The 21,963-nt window shown below is 43.4% G+C and overlaps 1 protein-coding gene across 2 annotated transcripts; it reads left to right on the forward strand.

The window, feature by feature from the left end:
- Positions 1–1,561: 1,561 nt before the first annotated feature.
- Positions 1,562–21,158, forward strand: LOC112252505 (PHD and RING finger domain-containing protein 1). 2 transcript variants are annotated; one of them, XM_024423778.2, is made up of 19 exons: positions 1,562–1,700; positions 2,678–2,850; positions 2,972–3,076; positions 3,216–3,412; positions 3,697–3,780; positions 4,041–4,174; positions 4,381–4,472; positions 4,621–4,793; positions 5,268–5,403; positions 5,489–5,604; positions 5,717–5,910; positions 6,131–6,259; positions 6,359–6,504; positions 11,086–12,802; positions 12,940–14,255; positions 14,551–14,627; positions 17,010–17,198; positions 17,591–17,719; positions 18,781–21,158. In XM_024423778.2, the coding sequence occupies exons 2-19, from the start codon at positions 2,763–2,765 to the stop codon at positions 18,928–18,930; spliced, it is 5,172 nt and encodes a 1,723-aa protein (XP_024279546.1). In that variant the 5' UTR covers positions 1,562–1,700; positions 2,678–2,762; the 3' UTR covers positions 18,931–21,158. The 2 variants fall into 2 exon arrangements, with proteins under 2 accessions (XP_024279546.1, XP_024279547.1); XM_024423779.2 differs by having other exon boundaries at positions 4,621–4,778.
- The last annotated feature ends 805 nt before the right edge of the window (positions 21,159–21,963 follow it).

Genomic DNA, 21,963 nt, shown 5'->3' on the forward strand with positions numbered 1-21,963 from the left:
ACAATTAAGCAGGAATGTCTTACGCTTTTAGCCTATTATGTAACAGGCCCGTCCAGGTAATTACGTCATTTTTACTTCAACCAGCAGAGAGCGGCAGAGCCACATAGTATGTAGGCAACCGGAATGCCCATTATTAGTCTTGTGATCAGTCAGGCTACACACAGCCTACAGTACAGTTGAACGATTGGATGACTTTGCATGGGTAACCGAAAACTAGCTAGCCTAATAGGCAGCATAATGGTTAGCATAGGTAGGTTCATAGCGCAGTTTCTCAGGGCCCCGGAAGGTACGAGCAAGACGCCCCCCCACCCAACTAAAAACATTTTTATAAAGCATTTTTTTCTATGCGGCAGAGAGAGAAAAAAATGGCCGTTTTAGAGCTAATCTCCTGCTATTCTACACATTTTGCCATGAGGTTGTGAGAAAAAAAATCAGTTTAAAGCTAATTTCCTGTCATTCAAAAAATAAATGGTTTATGACATTCCCTTGAGAAAAAATGGCAGTTTTATATCTAATCTCTTGCTATTCCACACATTTCGCCATGAGGTTGTGAGAAAAAAATCAGTTTAAAGCTAATTTCCTGTCATTAAAAAAAATGTTTATGACATTCCCTTGCGGTGGCTGCATGGGTGTGTGCTATGTCAGTGAGCTTAGTCACTGCAGTTTGAAATTGTCAAAAGACTGGGGAAAAACCTAGGGGTGAATCCTAAATCTAATTGGCCTGATCTACTTCCTAATTTTATTCATCTAGGCTTGGAAGAAAGGGACATTTGTATAAAATAGTTTCAACCAAACCTGCGTTATCTGACGAAGATGCTTTCACCTATCCAACCTAGATTGGTCTGCCACTCTACATCGCCCCCTATAGCCAAAATAACACACTACATGAGAGTATACTTCGTAAATATGTGTATCAAATGGCATACATTGTATCAAATAGTTATTGAATGGATACATTTTCAGGTACACTGTATCTTTAAGAGTGTTACAGCGATTTGAGTGCATTTGGCTGGGTGTGGAGGGTAATGAGAAGGACGATGTGGTGGCTAAGAGTTCTGTGAGGAGAGAGGGGGTAGATATTCAGGTCCACCTGGTACGCAGGGAACTCAAGTCCTTGAGCTGGGCAAAAGGGCTCGATCTTTGGCAAAGGGAGTGGGATGCAAGTAGTCAAAGGAGGCAATTGTATTGCATGCACCGGTCAATAAAGGAAGAAGTGGGGAGAATGTGATGTAGCAGTGAGGACGTTGTGTGGAATAGACTAGGGTTTGGCCACACAGGTTTGAATGCCACGTTCTGGATGGTAGGGAGACATGAAACAAGTCTGTGTGATGAGTGTTTATCAGAGGAAAAGGTAGAGCATGTGTTGACATTTTGTGAACTGTGTGATAGGGAGAGATTATGTGAAAGGGTTAGGGGTTTGGGTGGTGTAGTGAGGGGAGGAAAGGGGAGGGAAGTGTTGTCTAGGGCTCTATTTCACTTCCTTAGAGGAACAGAAATAATGAAGAGAATTTAATGTAGGTAGGCTGTGATTGGCCTCACACTCCAGTACAGTAGGTGGTGGTGTATGCGATCCACAAGCCCAATCCCAAAGAAGAAGAAGAGTGCGTTCGGCCATTTCCGTCACTCCAGCCAGCGATGTCACTCAAGAAAAATCGTGGACTGAGAAATTACGCCAAACATGTCACTCACAACTGTTTAGGGTAGGTGTAAACACACTTTGCATGTTCGAAGTATTTTTTTTATTTTTTATTTAACTAAGCAAGTCAGTTAAGAACTAAATCTTATTTACAATGACGGCCTAGGAACAGTGGGTTAACTGACTTGTTCAGCTATAGAACAACACATTTTTATCTTGTCAGTTAGGGGATTCGATCAAAGCAACCTTCATGTTACTGGCCCACGCTCTAACCACTAGGCTACCTGCCGCCCCAGTATGCCTAAATAATGAGAAATTGTTAATGTACCAACATTATAGTATAAGAATGTCACATGCACCGAAGATAACGAGCTTGCAAGTTATATTTAGACTCAAGCTAATAATGGTAACGTTAGCTAGCTAGCAGGCTAACGTTAGCAGGTTATTCTCCAAAACAATGCAGATATCTAGCTAACATGCATTGCTAGCTAGTGTTGCATAGCTAGCTAAGAATATTCCATAAATTGCACGTTTTATTTGCAAGAAGGTAACGAAGCGTATTTAAGTTTACCTAGTAACAACAGGCAACTCTTTTAGCCAGCATGTATGCACAGCAGTGCACCACCACAGTCGCGCAGCGTGTTTGTTGTTGAGGAAACTGAAGCAGCAACAGTTGTTAGCTAGTTAAGCTAAACAGTTACTATAATCTTGAAAACGAGAATTTGGTATACATTTTTACCTCGTTTGTCAGTCTGCTTGTTATTTATGGCTGGCAGACTTTAACCTTTGTGTTAAATCTCTTATCAATGGACTAACTAGCTGTCCACTTCAAGTAGCACTTGACTTGTGACATGCTAGCTGATTTTCATATACCTCCTTCACATACCGCTATTTAATCTATTTAATGAAGTGCTAATCTGATATTTCTACAAGCGTCCTTGTTTGTAGCAGGTGTCAATACTGAGTACACAGGAAAGCTTTGTTTGCGGGTGGACCAGGTGAAGAGCTGTGGCACTCATTTAAATGTCATGTATTTTCCAGCTACTGACAATTCAAAAGTCTCACTTAAGCAGAGCCTTTGGGATTTAGCAAGATATTGGTGCTGGAGGCTCTCTGATGTTCAGCCATGGACGAAGAGGACAGCCAGGATGAGCTGATCAACCGGAATGCTACCCACGGAAAAGGGAAAAGGCCAGCATTGTGGGCAATCTCAGGTATGGGCTCGTTTCCCCACATTTTATGAATAGCCTAATGAGTGAATCTTAGTACTATTTGAAAGAATATGAGAGCTAACTTTTTAAGGCTGTACATCCACTTTTCTTTATCAACATCCAGATGAAGACTCAGATGATGGTGGGGAGGAATCTGAGGAGGTAGCTTCTGACAGTGGTGAGGAAGAACACCTCGATGGAGAAGAAGATGAGGAGGATGATAGTGATGGTGAGAGGTTATGGAGATGTAGGCCATTGTATTCATAGGAAAGAATCGGTAATGGTTCATGATACACTTTTAGTATCTTTTTATAAATCTACCACTTGAGTTTCATAACCTCTGATCATACAACATACTTGTTTCTCAGATGATGAAGAGGAGGATGCTGTGAAGGAGGTGGAGGGTGCAGTGGGGGGAGTGTCTGCTGACTTGGCAGGCCTGAGCTCAGACGAGGACACAGAGAAATGTCCCATCTGCCTCAATTCTTTCCACAGCCAGCCTGTGGCCACACCAGAGAGCTGCAAACACTACTTCTGCCTCGACTGCATCCTTGAGTGGTCCAAGGTAGGTGGGTGACATCAGAGGGGGTAAGAAGACGGGTCAAGGGGTCAAAGCCTTTTACCCACTTCAGTCTTCGTACAGACTCAAAATTATGATATTGTTGTAAGAACTAGAAGACATTAACCTGTCAAATTGATGATCATCACTAAAACTATGGACAAGAGTCACCACACCTCAGCTTTCACTTTCAAACCTATAAACTGAGGTTTTGTTAAGTCAGACAATCATGATATGTTAAAGTGTGTCCAAATGTTGTGCTTCCAAGCGTGTTTTTGTTCTTCCCTCAGAATGCAAACTCCTGTCCTGTGGATAGAATAGTCTTCAATAACATCTACCTGAGAAAATGTTATGGTGGGAAAGTGCAGAAAATGGTGAGTTAAAAAAGTTCAGACTTTCTGTAGTTGAATATAAGTCTTATATTTGCCTTTGATCATGATTTCATGTTGGGGTGGGGATGTCTTTGAGCTATTACAGATGGGATGTGCATTTCTCATGAAGGGTATTTTTTATTTTGTGGCAAAGAACATTATGGTCCAAACATTGTGTATCCAAATATGGATCCTGCATGGGAGCTGCAGACAGTCACTTTCCTCTCATTGCTCTGTGTGTGTGTGGTGATGGTTGAGTGCAGATCACAGTGCAGAAGCCAGTGAAGGAGGGCCAGGAGGAGGTGATAGACCTGGAGCTGGAACAGACCAGCTGTGAGGTGTGTGGGGGGAGCGACCGTGAAGACCGACTGCTGCTCTGTGACGGCTGTGATGCAGGGTGAGACACAAGCTACACACACCACCTGATCTTTCTTAGATTTTTCATGATGAATTCCTGATTGTACGACATCGGCAAATCAGAATACATCCATCTGGTCATTAAAATGAACCCTTTTGCCTTTTCCCCCTGTTTTTTTATGATGATCTGATCATGTCCATGTTAACCCCTAATCTCTAACCCATCATGTCTGTGCTCCATGGAAGGTACCACATGGAGTGCCTGACCCCCCCGCTAGACGCTGTCCCTGTGGAGGAATGGTTCTGCCCAGAGTGTCAAGCCAACAACCGCCATTCAAGTAATCAGTACTATTGAGTCATTACGTCTTCCTCTGAGGAAAAAAAGTTGACAATACTCTTTGTATAAAGCCTGAGAACAGGTATTGTGCAGTATAGGTCAGTCCTTTTACCAAGATCCCAGAGCTCATCAATGTTCCTGCTCCTCAGGGGGTTCAGAGGAGCAGAGCGATGTGGAGAGTCTGAGCATCGCCCGTCCCACAACCAGTCGCTCCCGCCCCCGCACAACGGGCCCCACCCGGGCCATCGCCCGCACCCAGCAAAGCGAGAGGGTCCGCGCCAGTGTCAACCGCCACCGCATCACCCAGGCACGCACTGCACAGGTTTGGCATGAGGCGTGTTGCTTCCTACTGGCTTCTTTGTTCTCCCTCACTCCGCTACTCACCACTAGTGTCAGCATCCCGTACTCTGTAGTACTGATATGCAGTATTGCTATGAACGCTGTAAGCAAAGATTGTTTATTGAGCAGCATGATAATGTACATACAGAATGAAAAATGATGTTTTCCCTCATGGGTTGAAACGTGTATGGTGGGTTTTTCTATGTAGTATTGTATTACATAACATTTGATGAATGACGACTATTATTTTGTCTCGTTTGAATGCGCTACTTGCACCAAGTAACATTTGACATGCAGGAATAGAATAGAGAGTCAGAGAGAGAGGTGGCTCTTCATAGTGACGCTGCAGGCTGCCTCTCATCAGACTGCTGTGAAGTTCATGTCAAGTAAAGCCTGTCTATAGACAAAATAGACAACTGAGAATCAGTAGAGTGATGCAGTGTACCTCTGGTCTCAGATTGCCCCCAGTTTTCTGATGCCACAGTCCACCTGGCTGGATGACACTATCAACGCAGTAGTGGCAGGACTCAACACAGCCGTGTACATACGGGACCTCACACCCCGTGCTCCATCCAGCCGACGACGCAGGACAGGTGAACACACGCACTCTCTCACACACACACACATACACAGCCTATCTGGGTTGTTAAAATAGATGCATTTGCTCTGTGCCCACAGTGAAGCGCAGGAAAGGCAGTAGTAAGAGGTCATCGGGTGAGAAGGGCAAAGCTGCAGGCACTGGGGGGAAGAGGAGGAAACGGAGAGTGAGGAGGTCCAAGTCCAGAAGGAAAATGGTGAGACTTTACATTTTCAACACGTATAGCAGGAAAAGTATAGTACCTAAAACAGATTGATAGGAGTGCTCATGTTCAATCTGGCTGTGTGTATTTGCGTGTGTGTTTCTAGGTGGTGAAGAAGGAGCCTACGTCTCGTGGTCGTATAGCCCATAACCTGGGGATAGGGAAGCCCAAATGGGGCTCATCCCTTCCCTCTGTGTACCGGCCTACAGAAACCACTCTGGGCAGTATGAGAGCTGACATAGGAGCTGCTTCGCTCTCTGTCTATGGAGACCCCTTTGACTTGGACCCCTTCACTGACAGGTCTGTCTCAGGCACAACCATAAGATAACATAGTACTTTATTCAACCAGGAAGTGGAAATCCCCAGCTAATGTCAGAACAACACTGAACATATATACAACAATAATTTTTTAACAAAACCATGAATTAAAAAAGAAAAAGAAACTCAGAAAATAACAAGGAATTGTGGAATGCACTCCAACCCTGTTCTGAATGTTGATTGGCTGTTGATCCCACCCCAGGAATGAAGAGGAGGAAGAGCATGCCTCGGCCATGACATCACTGCTGGAGGCTAAGAGGCATGGCTTATCTCGCTCTGCCCTCCGCTCGCACCAGCCTGTGGCCCGACCAATCACTGCTGGCCTCTCCAGGTACCCCTTCTCATCTCCTCCCACGTTATGTTGTCACATTATGTTGTTACGTCCTTCAATATGGTACATATGTGACCTGTGGTTGCCATGGTGTTGTAGGCGGGGCCCAAGCCTGCCCCAGGTGGCGGCGTTGGCCCCAGTGCCTGACCTTCTGGGCAGCATCCTATCAGGACAGAGCATGCTGCTGATGGACAGCTCAGACGTGGTCATCAACAGAGACGGATCCCTCAAGGCTACCAAACCAGGTGGGCTGCTAGGGTTTCTTCCTTTCTTCAGTTCAATCCCTTGTCCTTTCTCTTTCTTTCTGCTATTTTTTTTGTTTTCCGTATCTAATACCTGGCTATTCAAGAACTAGTGAACATCTTATTTAGGGCTGACCTCATTTAGTTGACTGGTCGATTTGTTTGGTCGATAGGCTGTTGGTCGACCAAGATTTCTTTAGTCGAGCAGTCGCACTCTGATTCGTGCCTGTCTCAATGGACTAATCCATTGCGGAGGCCACGTGGATGGTATAGTCCATCACTCTAAGATATGACACTGAAATTCAATATGGTTATATTATGTAAAAAGAATGGTGCAACACTAATAAATTACATTTATGTAATTTATTAGTGTTGCACCATTCTTTTTATATAATATAACCATTATTTTATGGATATGGTCACTGTCCACAGTACTGAAACATCATCTTCAGCGTGCCGTAGAACTGGCGCCTTTCCCTATGTTGCTCTGTGCATAACAGCAAAATGAACCAGCATATTGGGATTGAGAACAATGCGGGGGAGGCAGCAGCAGCAGAGACGAGGAAACAGCCCTTGTCTTAAACCCTATTCAGACAGGATTAGTTTTACTGGGGCTGGTCGGGTAATGTAATTATGTGCACAAGCACAACACCACATCTGTCATTTTAGTCCTGTCTGAATCTGCCATGTCAGTAATTTGTATATGGCAGGAGAGTAACAATTCCAGCCAGAATAATCTAGTTTGACAGGTGTTGCTCACGGTTTGAGCAAGAAAACAATAACTGATTTGATAAATTGAACGAAGTGCTGCGCATAGCATGTGTGTGTGTATATATATATATATGTATATATGAAGGGCCTACATGCATCAACTTTCACAGTGATTGCTTTTGTTCATATGTTTTGTGCATATGAATAGCATATTGCCAAATGCACCAGTAAAAAATATTACACCTATTCAATGTAACCATTGCTGTTAATAGATCTCAAAGCAGCATACAACTGACCTAAACGTGATCTAAAAGTTCACTTTCGCATCCATAGTCTTAAAATGCATCTCAAGTGCAAGTGCACTGTTTAGCTCACGTCTGAAGGCTGTGGGGCATTTAGGACGTCTACTGCAGATCGCTAAAATATCCTACGATCACGCTTCCTCAATTAAAATATTATGGCAACACTATACCAAAGATGGTTTGGTATGGTTTAGGAACTTAGGAGCCATGCTGGAGTTATCAGTGTAATCTGTTATCGTCTCGACTTGTTGAAATATCTTCACGTCTAGAAAAACACCTCCAGGCTTCCGTCATACCTGTCATTTTATTGGAAAAAATAATTACATGGGGCAGTTTAGAAAGAACAAATCCCATCCGAATCGTCCTCTGGAATAATGGATATTCTGGGGTAATAATTACATAACCAATGTTCTCTATTAATACTAGTCCCATTGCGAATAGGGCTTAGCCTGATTGTCTAAGCAAATTGAGGAGAGGGCAAACCAACTTAATTAGGTCTATAATCAATAATCTAACAGTTAAGTGTCCCTGGCTTTATAAATCATCCATATATACACTACATGACCAAAGGTATGTTGACACCTGCTCATTCCAAAATCATGGGCATTAATATGGAGTTGGTCCCCCTTTGCTGCTATAACAGCCTCCACTCTTCTGGGAGGGCTTTCCACTAGATGTTGGAACATTGCTGCAGGGACTTTGTTCCATTCAGCCATGAGCATTAGTGAGGTCGGGCACTGATGTTCGGCAATTAGGCCTGGCTAGCAGTAGGCATTCCAATTAATCCCAAAGGTGTTCGATGGGGTTTAGGTCAGGGCTCTGTGCAGGCCACTCAAGTTCTTCCACACCGATCTCACAAACCCTTTCTGTATGAGCCTTACTTTGTGCACGGTAACATTGTCATGCTGAAACAGAAAAAGGGCCTTCCCCAAAAGTTCCAACAAAGTTGGAAGTATAGAATTGTTGAGTATGTCATTGTAGCGTTAAGATTTCCCTTCACTGGAACTAAGGGGCCCAACCCGAACCATGAAAAACAGCCCCAGACCATTTTTCCTCCTCTACCAAACTTTACAGTTATGACTATCCATTGGGGCAGGTAGCGTTCTCTTAGCATCCGCCAAACCCAGATTCGTCCGTTGGACTGCCAGATGGTGAAGCATTCATCACTCCAAAGAACGCGTTTCCACTGCTCCAGATCTTAGGCTGGTGTGCGGCTGCTCGGCCATGGAAATCCATTTCATGAACCTCCCGACGAACAGTTCTTGTTATGACGTTGCTTCCAGAGGCATTTTGGAACTCTGTAGTGAGTGCTTCAACCGAGGACAGACGATTCTTAGGTGCTTCAGCACTCGTGGTCCCGTTCTGCGAGATTGTGTGGCCTACCACTTCGTGCTGAGGTTTTTTTTATTTATTTTTTTGGTGGGTGGATCAACTTTAATATTGCGGATAGATTGTTGCTTCCATCAATGTAATTGTCTGCATCATTTCCAATCCCCCATATATTTTTTTGTATGTATACAGTTGAAGAAGGAAGTTTACATACACCTTAGCCAAATACATTTAAACTCAGTTTCACAATTCCTGACATTTAATCCATTAAGAATTCCCTGTCTTAGGTCAGTTAGGATCACCACTTTATTTAAAAAATGTGAAATGTCAGAATAATAGAAGAGAGAATGATTTATTTCAGCTTTTATTTCTTTCATCACATTCCCAATGGATCAGAAGTTTACATAGACTCAATTAGTATTTGGTAGCATTGCCTTTAAATTGTTTAACTTGGGTCAAATGTTTCGGGTAGCCTTCCACAAGCCTCCCACAATAAGTTTTGGCCCATTCCTCCTGACAGAGCTGGTGTAACTGAGTCAGGCTTGTAGGCCTCCTTGCTCACACACGCTTTTTCAGTTCTGCCCACAAGTTTTCTATAGGATTGAGGTCAGGGCTTTGTGATGGCCACTCCAATACCTTGACTTTGTTGTCCTTAAACCATTTTGCCACAACTTTGGAAGTATGCTTGAGGTCATTGTCCATTTGGAAGACCTGTTTGCGACCAAGCTTTAACTTCCTGACTGATGTCATGAGATGTTGCTTCAATATATCCACATCATTTTTCTGCCTCATGATCATCTATTTTGTGAAGTGCACAAGTCCCTCCTGCAGCAAAGCACCCCCACAACATGATGCTGCCACCCCGATGCTTCACGGTTGGGATGGTGTACTTTGGCTTGCAAGCCTCACCTTTTTTCCTCCTAACATAACAATGGTCATTATGGCCAAACAGTTCTATTTTTGTTTCATCAGACCAGAGGACATTTCTCCAAAAAGTACAATCTTTGTCCCCATGTGCAGTTGCAAACCGTAGTCTGTTTTTTTTTATGGTGGATTTGGAGCAGTGGCTTCTTCCTTGCTGAGTGGCCTTTCAGGTTATGTCGATATATATGACTCGTTTTACTGTGGATATAGATACTTTTGTACCTGTTTCCTCCAGCATCTTCACAACGTCCTTTGCTGCTGTTCTGGGATTGATTTGCACTTTTCGCACCAAAATACGTTCATCTCTAGGAAACAGAACGCGTCTCCTTCCTGAGCAGTATGACGGCTGCGTGGTCCCGTGGTGTTTAAACTTGCATACTATTGTTTGTACAGATGAACGTGGTACCTTCAGGCATTTGGAAATTGCTCCCAAGGATGAACCAGACTTGTGGAGTTCTACAAAAAAAAATCTGATGTCTTGTCTGATTTCTTTTGATTTTCACATGATGTCAAGTAAAGAGGCACTGAGTTTGAAGGTAGGCCTTGAAATACATCCACAGGTACACCTTCAATTGATTCAAATGTTGTCAATTAGCCTATCAGAAGCTTCTAAAGCCATGACATCATTTTCTGGAATTTTCCAAGCTGGTTAAAGGCACAGTCAACTTATTGTATGTGAACTTCTGACCCACTGGAATTGTGATTAAGTGAAATAATCTGTCTGTAAACAATTGTTGGAAAAATCACTTGTCATGCACAAAGTAGATGTCCTAACCGACTTGCCAAAACTATAGTTTGTTAACAAGAAATTTGTGGAGTGATTAAAACTCATTTTTCAACGACTCCAACCTAAGCGTATGTAAACTTCTGACTTCAACTGTAGGTAACAGAACTTAACTTTCAGTTAGAAACTAAAATGCTGTGGTGCTTTTTCGCTGCAGTAGGGAGGAGATGGAGACAATGTGCGCCAGTCACAGGCACACTGTCACTTGTTTTTTTAACCACGTGACCATTGGGCTCTTTCTTGAGTAATTTGTGTCTTAATTATTTAATCAAACAGTGTGCTTAAAGCATCAAACAAGCTCAGTGCATATATAGTTGGTTTTATTCAAACACATGGGGGGTCTGTCTATATATGGAAAAATAAGTTTAAACATTTCGACAGGAACAGGACAACAGTCATCGACCAATATTTTTTTATAGTTGGGGACAGCCCTAGTTTTATTGCTTGTCTATCATTCATTTTGAAGTCTGTTGGATTCTGTGTTAAACAGCAGAATAAGGGTTAGTAAATGGATGTCTTGTGTTTGTATTGTAGTGGGTGTGTCATCTTCATCCAGGCTGGGCAGCAGTAGGAGCAGCAGCTCTGGTGAATCAGTAGCCCAGAACCACTCAGGGATGTCCCCTAACCCAGAAGCAGTCAGCTCCCTCTCTCTCCCCACTAACGGAGACCTGGTGGTGGGACCCTCCTGTAGCCCCCTGAACAGGCCCCCCCTCAGCTCCCCAGGGCCCTGCTCGTCCCCTCTCACCCCCTCATCCCCTTGCCCGGCCAGCCACAGCCAGACTTCCCCGCCTCCCAGACCCAGCCCTAGTCTTGGACAGAGCCACTGGGGGGCCACTGGTGTACAACTTCCCCATAGGACCCAGAGGGAAGCCACCTCTACCTCCACTCCTACCCCAGACTCTCGGTCAAGAGGGAAGGAGACCGTGCCACCACAGCCCCAGGCTAAGAAGGCTGCCCCTAAACCAGTATGGGAAGCACCAGTATCGGTGCTTCCCAGGATACCAAAGATAAAACGGGAGAGTGGTGGGCTAACGAATGGTATTGTCAGTAGGGGGGGTAGTAGTAGCCGTGCTAATGGTAATGGCTTCCCTGAGGCCTGTATGAACAGCCTGGGTGGGAACAGGGGTAGGCAGCCAAGGGTGGATCAGCAGCAGCAGGGCAGGACAGAGGGCCAGAGACCGAGACCAGAGCAAGCAGGCTCTTCGTCTGCCTTCTCCAGCTCCTTTTCCTCTTCCTCTGATTCCCCAGCCAACCCGGCATTGGCATCCACAGTGTGCTTCCGGATCAATGCCAGTGGGAATGCGTGGCACGCCCGACAGCTTAACAACGCCTCAGCAATGTTTGCCACCGGCAACAGTCAAGAACCACTGTCCACGGAAGAAGAGGCGACGAAGAGGAGAAGAGAGGAGCGCAGCAGCAAACAGAGGCCCCTGGCCACCTCACACACACAGGTCAAAGAGGAGGAGGGGGATATATATGACCCTTTCCACCCAACAGGCTCAGACTCCAACGCCTCAGAAAGTGAAGGAGAGAGCCATGCTGGGGGGAAACCATCCATGGCGCACAAGGAATGTACCATCTACCAGGTGAAAGCTGAGGCACTGGAAAATAGGGTGTCACTGGAGAGGGATGAGGGCTCAGGAAAAGTTCTGGATGTGAAGAGCGAGGCAGACACGGCAAAGCCTGGTCACGGCCCACATAACGTACCCAGGTCTGGGATGACTGGCACCAGCACACCCCTGTCCCAGAGCCATGTTCCTGGGAAGAAGGAGAGGAAAGAACAAGGGGGCAAGAATCGAGAGCCCCAGAGCCAGAAGACTGATAATTTCTCATCCAGCTCAGCTTCAAGCCACCACAGCAACAAGATGGTGAAGACCGAGATCAAGTCAGAGCCCCAGGACAGCCCCCCCAAGTCCCTGTCCAGGTCTAAATCAAACTCCAGGCCCTCAGGCCATGGGAGGAAAACATCCAAAGGTGGGGAGTCTTCCACGGAACGGGGGTCCACCTCAAACAGCCCGGAGGCAGGCAGGAGAAGAGGAGACAAGGCCCCGGAGCAGCAAGGGAGGAAGAGGGGAGACAAGGAGGGTAAGAGAGGAGAAGAGGGGGGTGAGAGAAGGTCCAGGCGTTCAGAATCGAGGGAGAGGAGACTGCTTTGTTCTCCATCAGACAGCTCCACTTCTGAGACCTCTGAGAGGTCTCGCAAGAAGAAGAGACGGTCATGCTCGCTCTCCAAAGACAGGAGGCGCTCCAGGTACTAATGTAATTCTGTGATAATGTAAATTCTGTGTGCAGTGATTTTGTGGGCTTTTAATAATATTATAATAAATTATGAAATGTATTCTTGTATATACTGTTATTATAATAACTCATATTATTATTTTGATTTAGGTCGAGGTCAGGGTCCGGCTCCAGCAGCAGAGAGCGGCGGTCCCAGAGTAGGAAGCAGAAGATGGGGAGCAGGGAGAGGAACGACAGCAGAGGAAGTGAGAGAGAGAAGGGTCGGCCATCAAATGCCAAGAAGCGAGGTCACTCGCAGTCTTGCTCGCGGTCCAGGTCCAGGGAGAGGAGGAAAGACCACTCACGATCACAACCATCATCCTCTGGGTCAAAAAACAGGTTTGAGGTGCGGTCAAAAGACAAGAAGAGGCCGAGGTCCAGGTCGCGGTCCAGAGAGAGGAGAAAAGAAGAGGGGTCGTCACAGGGCACACACAGACCAGGGTCTTTCTCAACCACCTCCTCCAAAGAGCTAGAAGAACAGAAAGAGAAGATAAAAGAGAAAGTGCTTACTCTGAAAGAGGAGAGAGAGGCTGAAGAAGACAGAAAAGAGCGAGAGATCAAACAAGAGATGCCTTCTTCTTCTTTAGGACTCAAACCTCACTCTGTCCTCTCTGTCTGCCAGGTGAAAAAGGAGAGTGACGGCAATGAATTTAGAACAGAGAAGCACGCCTCTCTCTCAGCAAAACTGCTCAAGGAGTCGAAGCTGCTCAAAGAAATCAAAAAAGAGATACTGCCTGCCTTTGATATGTTTGAAGAATCACTGGATAGTAAACCAATCAAGGAAGAAAAACCTCTGTCAATGTTCAGCGAGTTCAAGGACTTGCAAGAGCACAAGGAGATCAAAAAGGAAAAACCTCCCCCCCTCATAAATAAGGCGTGCGCCCTCCCCACCTCAGACATAACCAAACAAAAAGACCTGCTATTAAAGGAAACCAAGACTGAGCACATCTGGCCTGAGCTGCCTCAACAACTGACCTCCATCATCAATGTTCCCCCCACAGGCCAACCCAGCCCCAGCTTCTCAACACTCCGCACCAACCCTGTCCCTGCTCCTTCTCAGGCTGCAGTGACTACAGCTGGCCAGCAGGTGGCCCCATCCCTGCCTCTAGTACCAAAGGCCCTCACAGAGACCCCTCCATCTGTCCAAACCATCCCAGTGAAGGAAGAGTTAGAGGAGCATTCCGACTATGAACTTGATGACATGGACGTGGACATGATGCTGGACAGTCTGGACTATGTGAAGAGTGAGAAAGCAGAGCCAGGAGAAGAGAAAGGGGAGGCTGGGGTTAAAGAGGCGAAGGAGGGCGAAGGGGAGGACGAAGAGGTGAAGACAGTCACGCCAGATGTTAAAGCCAAACCCTCGGTGAAGAGAGTCACCTGGAACCTACAGGAACCAGATGGACCACAGCCAGAGAAGACTGGCAGTAGTGAGTATTATTGTACATTTTCAAATATTCTACCTTTTCTATTATTGTTGTTGCATTGTTGAGAGGTGAACCTCCATGTAAGCATGTCATTGTACTGTGTACACCAAGTGTTCCTGTGCATATGACAAAGAAACATAATTCATTTTGTATACAATTTTAGCCTACCACAATCTGGATTGACCCAATCAGAGCCCTTTAATGTTTTTCTAGTCAGCTTTTTGACTCCGGTTCAGAAACTACCTCTAATTCACATAACACAGAGAGGGTCATAGGGTGTGTGTTTTCTCTGTCTCAGAGCTGGCCCTCTACAAACTGAAGCTCAAACAGGAGGGAGCTCGCAGACCTGCCTCCTCCGCCCAGGCTTCCAATCAGGTATGGCTCAGCCACCTCGTCACCTACACACCTCTTCCTTACTTCTCAGAAACATAAATGCATTCGAGCCTACTCACCTAGATAACTATTTTGTGCTTCAGGCCTCTACTGCTGTATGCTGCCTTTCTTTCCTGCTAATATGTGCACTGAACAAAAATATAAACGCAACATGTAAAGTGTTGGTTTCATGAGCTGAACTAAAAATCCCAGAAATGTCATACTCACAAAAAGTTTATTCCTCTCAAATGTTGTGCACAAATTTGTTTACATCCCTGTTAGTGAGCATTTATCTTTTGCCAAGATAATCCATCCAAGGTGTGGCATATCAAGAAGCTGATTAAACAGCATGATCATTACACAGGAGCACCTTGTGCTGGGGACAATAAAAGGCCACTTTAAATGTGCTATTTTGTCACACAGTTTTGCCACAGATGTCTCGAATTCTGATTGGCTGGGCCTGGCTGCCAAGTGGGTGGGCCCATGGCTGCACCCCAGCTCAGTCATGTGAAATCTATAGATTAGGCCCTAATGTATTTATTTGAATTGACTGATTTCCTTATTTGAACTGTAACTCAGTAAACTCTTTGAAATTGTTGCACGTTGCGTTTATATTTTTGTTCAGTGTAGATATGATCAATGTTTTCCCTCATTTCTTTTTGACACTGAGCAAATTTCAGGTCTGCTGAGTTCAAATTCTGTGCAACTTCCAGAGCGTGTTTACTGTGAACACTGAGGCTGTACCCGCTTTAAGTTTGTTTTTATACTGGTCAAGTAGGCTACTGTGGCTATTTGATGATAATGTATGTCTACCAGAGAGGCCTACCATCAAAAACAATGAACAAAATGCATCCCATTTTAACATGGAAATAACTGTTCTATCATTCAGCCTACAGTAGCAGCCAATGTGTGGTGTTCAATGTAGGCCTGAAAATGTTGTTGTTTAATGCAGAAAACAACTTTACAAAATAAAATGTATTATTATTTCCATACCATTATTACAGAGAATCAGACACATTATGCTACCCTCTGCCTATTGGCTACTTGGCTGTCTCAAAATACAACACTGCCCCTTTAAGACCAAAAAAAAGCTTTTTACTTAACTCGCTTTTCAAAGAAGTCTAGAAATGTACACGTTTTGTGTTCTTGTAGTCAGCAATATATAACTGGGCTAATAACTCACTAACTGACAAAGGATATGAACAAAATGTGCATACGTGGCTACATGCAGCTCTTGCTTTGATCTCAAAACGAATGCATCTACTCAAGACTACAGCTGTAAAAACAGTCCAGTACAATGTAAATGGCACAGCTCAATGTGGCAATGGCCTAGTTGCATATAGGCCTACTGCAGCTCTGATTGGTAATGCCGCCGCACTGGTCTGTGTAGACTGTAGAGAATAGGCTGCGCAATATAAACCTACTCCGAAGCGTTCTGCGAACAGCAACATCTCTTGCATAGATCGTTTTGTTTCGATATGTTGCATGGAAAGTGGCTAATATTACGTTGAGTTGATCACAATTTCAACAGTAAAGGGAAACTCTATAAAGTTGAGTGAAGTTCAATATCGTGCTTCTCTCCGTGTGTGTTAGTCTGGGGGAGCTGCATAACAGTCTCGGGTCTAGTTTAGAGGGAACTTTGGTTATGATCAATCAGTATGGAATTCACTATGAAATGGCACCTAGTCACAGCATCATACTGCCGGCCGGTCATATCAATAATATAAAGTAGACGTACTGTTGATCTTTACAGATATCTGTGATTTAGTGCTCCAAAACATTCAGCACAAAATGTTTCTGTAATTAACATGCATCTCTCCTGACAGGCCACAGGGTGGCAGTCTGTCTTTTCTTTTACTCGGAGAGCAGTTGTGGCTGTCAGCTTAAAGCCATTGCCGATCACATGGGTCTTTTGAGAGCTCATGTGACTGAAACTGATAAAGCAGCGTTTCACAGTGAAATGAAAGTAGAAGCCTTACTTGGGAAATAGAAACTTTAGAACGGAGGAATGTTACACGTCAGAGGCTTTTATGTGCTGGGAATAACAGCACAATAACATATTTCCTGCTAGGTCTCGATGAGACAATAGATGTTTGAGATTTATGCCCATGTTTATTTTATTATCAAATCAAATGTTATTTGTCACATACACATGGTTAGCAGATGTTACTGCGAGTGTAGCGAAATGCTTGTAATTTAGTTTAGTTAGGTAATATTGCTGTTGTGGCTTAAGAACATGAAATACAATAGTTAAAATAAAAATGTTAATATTGTACTGTAATTTACCAACACCTAAAATCTTTGTAATTCTTGTGTGCGCAAGTTAAATGTTCACATATCTCAAATTGGGATTCACCCATAGTCAGTTAACCTTCCCACCCATAGGAGGCCGCCTTGGGTGCTACATCACTCACTGACCCGAAGGTTCAGAGCACCAAGGGGGCCAGTGTGTCTCTAGTGCTCCCCAGTGCGCTTTCCAGCTCCAACAGCCTACCACAAGTAGGGCTCTCCAAACCTGTGCAGGGGGAACCCAATGAAGCCCTAGGAGAGGATGATGCTTCCGGAAACGATAATGTGAGTCTGAGAGAAAGACCATGATGGTCTTCAAATGTATCAATGCACACTTGGGTGATATCTATGTGTATACAGTGCATTCAGAAAGTATTCACACCCATTTACCTTTTCCACATTTTGTTATGTTATAGCCTTATTCTAAAATTGATTGAAATGTCCATTGTTTTTTGCTTTGTCATTATGGGGTATTGTGTGTAGATTGATGAAGAAAAAAAACAATTTAATCAATTTTAGAATAAGGCTGTAATGTAACAAAATTTGTAAAAAGTCAAGGGGTCTGAATACTTTCTGAATGCACTATATATGTCCTTATATACTTCTTGACAACAAATGACCAGTCCCCTTCATAGTGTAGTAGTGCATGTTGACTAATCCCCGGTGTCTATCCTTAGTACATAAAGAAGCTTCACATGCAGGAGAGAGCCATAAAGGAGGTGAAACTGGCAATCAAACCCTTCTACCAGAAGAAAGACATCACGAAGGACGAGTACAAGGAAATTGTACGCAAGGCTGTCCAGAAGGTAGACCTGATAATTGGATCAAATTGTGTCATGTGGTATGCAATTCCGAATTAAAATGAATTTTTACGGGAACTGGAGAACATGCACATAATAATGAAACCAAAGATGTTTATCATGGGAGTAAATCTTTAGATCAGGTGTCTTTCATTGGTTGATGTAGGGGCTTGTCTCAACCTGTGCAATATGAGAGTTTAGATTTACAAGAATCAACTGAGTCTTCCACTAATTCTTGCAGTACATGACGAAAGACAGCCTGTGGCTGTGTTTCAAACTCATAAAAGACACACCGTCATCCACTTACCCTCGCCTTATGCCCTTGGGAAGATTGGAACGTAAGCCCCTCAGCCCTCGTTTTTGATCGAGTTTGTGAGTGTACAATAATGTTAACTTCGGGGCCTGAAACACCCCATAATTCAGTTTGCGATGATTGTACATCCGCTAAGCCAAAACTTAAAACCTCAATGTCAATATGGAGTAGTCAACATACAAGTGTAAGTAAAAACGGATGTAAAAAGGTTAGAAATTGTGCTACTAATGCACATGACGGCACAAACACGTCTAGTAAAAATAATGTTTTTGTTTTGGAAATTGTAGAAATAAAACATTTTTCTTGAGCAGTTCCAGCTAAGCAGGCTAACATTAGTTAGCAAATTCATTTGCTAGCTATCATACAGTAGGCGTATATTAATAATTCTATAGTTAATATAAGTAAACATGCAATCATAATTGACTGTAGTGCATATAAAGCACCCACAAGCTACCGGTGGCTGAAAACACAATCATCAAGGGATGAACAAGTGACGAATTTCCGGGCAAGGGTGGTCCTTTTAAAAATCATTCCTTCCTCCCTCGCCCCTTGTTCTGCTAGTGTAAACACGTCAGATGTCATGATACGTCATCAGAAGTGTCCACTTAATTTGAGGGCTGAGAGGATAGGGTGTGTCTTTTAAGTGTTTGGAATGCAGCCCTTGTTTCACAGTGGATTAAAAATAAAATCATTTGACTGTTTGTAAATTGCTTCTCTAACTTGTATATAATTTGTTTTCCCATTGTGATTCCAGGTCTGCCACAGTAAGAGTGGAGAGATCAACCCAGTGAAAGTGGCCAACCTGGTCAAAGCCTATGTGGACAAATACAAACATGACAGGAAACACAGGAAAGGAGAGGAGGAGGCAGAATCTGATAGAACAAACGATCCAGAGACCCCATGAAATCATCCACAAGCACTCAGCCATTTTCACTAATTTAATCATTTCTGTTATCTTATGTCACAGGATTTTAGGGGACTCAAGCAAGGACTTAGAGAAAGAGTGGCTCCAAATTTGATTTGTCTTTCATAGTTTTTAGGTGCGATTAAAGGTATGTTCTGTCCATGGTAATTCACAGTTTCACAAAATCAGGGTAGAGGCGTTTCGTTGAAAGAAGATGTGCGAGTAACTTTTACTGCACCCAATGTTGTCTGGCACTTTGATTACCACTGACTGCCAAACATCTGTTTTGAATTGAATTTGTTTCCAGGTTCACCCGGGGCCAGACCATGTAGATGTACTTTGTTGGTCTACTCTGTATGAGGCTAACACAGAGATTCTGTCTTAAAGAGACAGCTCTCAGTCAGATCGCCTTTCAGTCACGAGAGGCTAAGGGATAATGTGAAGCAGCTATTTCTACTGGCAAAATGTCTGAATAGAAGCAGTGGTGGCTTTTATTTTGTATCTTTTGGGCAGTAGAGGGGTATTTTTAAAAGAACGCCACAATGCAGAAAAATACCATTAGGCAATTTATTTTGAAAAGGAGAAACAATTATTTTAGATTTGGTGTAAATTTTGATTTTGAATGATCATTATGTACGCCCTTCCAGTTGTTAGCTGCCTACCGGGAATTCACGGATGTATATTGTTCATGGTTCTGGATGAAGTTTGTTGTTTTCGTGAATGTCTCTGTGCTATGGAACTGTGGATCTGATGGAGTGCTGGTTGACCATACAGTATGTGGCTCTGCACATAGTGGCTGTCCTCTTCAGTGGTGCTCAGATTGTCAACGCTCCTCTGGTCTCTATTGGCAGAATACTAACTTGAGATGAGGGCACACAACTCAGACTTCCTCAAAAAATCTCCCATTGATAATCAATGCATGTTTGTTGAGAAAGTTTGAGTTGTGACTCGGCCCAAAGTGTCTACTGGTTTTAATCCTACCTTTTCATCAGGTTTTGATTAAGACAGGAAACCAGGTGAGGTGACTGCAATCATCAGCTTTAATTGATCAATTGACCAGTCATTTGCCAATGATTAGTGAAAACCAGCAGACACTGGAGTTTATATAAGTTTTGTGAATACTGCACCTTCACCTGTTTTCTCTTAGTTTAACGTTTCGTCTAGAATCAATTGGCTAGTTCTGTTGTATATTTGTAGCAGGCTAACAAGTCATAAGACGAAGCATATCATGCCTGTCTTGCAACCTAATCAATGTTTTTCCCATTTCTTCACACATTCACACTTGGTTATGAACTCAACTAGTTGCTCACATTTCTTCTGAAAGACTAATTCCAAAAGCTTATTTTCCAGTTTGAATAATGTGCAATAACCCTTATTCTTGACACTGGTTGGCCAGAGTTTGTACTTTGTCACAAACAAACTAGATTTGTTTTAGTCCTTGCAAATATTGCCATACTTGTAGTTGCGAACTTGGAAATTGTTAATCAAGTAATAGTCCATAATCCTAGTCAAGGCCAGGATGTTTTTGGTAACGACATGACCTGACAAACACTCTTAACAAGGGGCCAAAGGATTTCCTAGTCAGGTGTCATAGGTGGGAGAAACCCCTGGCCCTAGTCATACGGTATTCAATTCATGCCATCCGTAATCACTGTTTCTCATTGGTGGAAGTGGTTCATTTCCTTCCTGCTAATGAATACTTACAACTGTACCTGAAAACGGTTGGCCTTCTCTACTTATTTTCAAAGACTCAAAGTTTATTTGTAGAAAAGTGCGTTAAAGAATATCCCCCTATCTTTTCAATTTTGGCGTTGGCATGTTCCCATTCTGTGTGTGTGTAGTAGAATGGATATGTGTGGGCCTGCCTTGGACTGGGCACCTGTCTTGTCCTACACCTATATTCACATTTCAAATCGATCCCTAGATTATATCTGCATGGCACTTCTGTAGACCTAAAAGGATTGGATTGGTGTATCAGAGGGCCAGATGGAGTTGCTACCAAATTGTGTATACTGTACCTGCAGTATCTGATCCTTTCAGATCTACTTGAAGTGTCTAGGGGTTGATTGGAATTGAGCTTACGTACTTTGTTTTTGAGAGGAGTGGGGAAAGGAGGTGCTTGAGTTAAATGTATTTGGTTTTTTCTCCTTCATTACTTGATCTCCTAGGGCAAGTGCTTCAGAGGGAGCACAAAATGATAAAATAAAATGCGTTTTTGTCCCAATTTACTTTTTTTGTGGTGTTCATGTTTTACTAACATGCAAAATTTAAGGGTGGGCTGAAGATATATTTTGTGACTGAATGGGCAACATTTTGGAAAAGGAACCCACTAACAATACCATAATATTTAACAGGATATTACTAATCTTTACAGAAGTAGTTAATCTCAAACTGTGATGAATTAAGGCTGGGGGTTATATTAATTTAAGTTAAAGTCCCTTCAAATGTTAAAGCTAGAATCCTCAGTTGCTACATTCATTTTTGGACTTAAATTTATATATACCCATTGATTCTTGAATATAACTTGAACTAAGCTCATGAGGCATTTAACTGTTGTACCCCATCAGAACCCAATATAAGCAAACACTGTATAGCCTCATGGTTAAAACTAATTTTGATATGGTCTGTCCAAGCACCCAACTGTACATTCTAGCTTTAAAGCAGCCATTACACTTCTCCATAGGAATTCATTTTAAAACCTGAACTGGAATTTTCACCTCTGCGTAATGGTTTGCTCTGAGCCAGTGGAGAGGGTTCTCTCCCCCTCTGGCTGCTCTGCTATACTTACTGCCTTGACTGTCGTACTGGGCCTGGAGGTCCCACTCGACTGTACATATCTGGGACAATCTGTAATAAAATAATTTTATTGGTATTCATTTTATTTCTCACCATTGAAATCCCAGGGTATTATGCATCTCAAAGCATTTATTTAAAAACGCTCTCGTCAGTGTTTATTCAAGGCTAAAGTCAACCCGAAGCATGACAACTTTATAAAACTGACGAGTACTACTAGCAGTGAAAATCATTCCTAGA

Source organism: Oncorhynchus tshawytscha, linkage group LG06 (assembly GCF_018296145.1).
Source record: "Oncorhynchus tshawytscha isolate Ot180627B linkage group LG06, Otsh_v2.0, whole genome shotgun sequence".
Classification (NCBI taxonomy): domain Eukaryota; kingdom Metazoa; phylum Chordata; class Actinopteri; order Salmoniformes; family Salmonidae; genus Oncorhynchus; species Oncorhynchus tshawytscha.

Coding starts and splice junctions, on each gene's coding strand:
- LOC112252505 (XM_024423778.2), top strand. CDS start 2,763: ATGGACGAAGAGGACAGCCAGGATGAGCTGATCAACCGGAATGCTACC. Junction 4,794..5,267: donor CCCAGGCACGCACTGCACAG/GTTTGGCATGAG, acceptor CTCTGGTCTCAG/ATTGCCCCCAGTTTTCTGAT. Junction 14,628..17,009: donor CCGCCCAGGCTTCCAATCAG/GTATGGCTCAGC, acceptor TCCCACCCATAG/GAGGCCGCCTTGGGTGCTAC.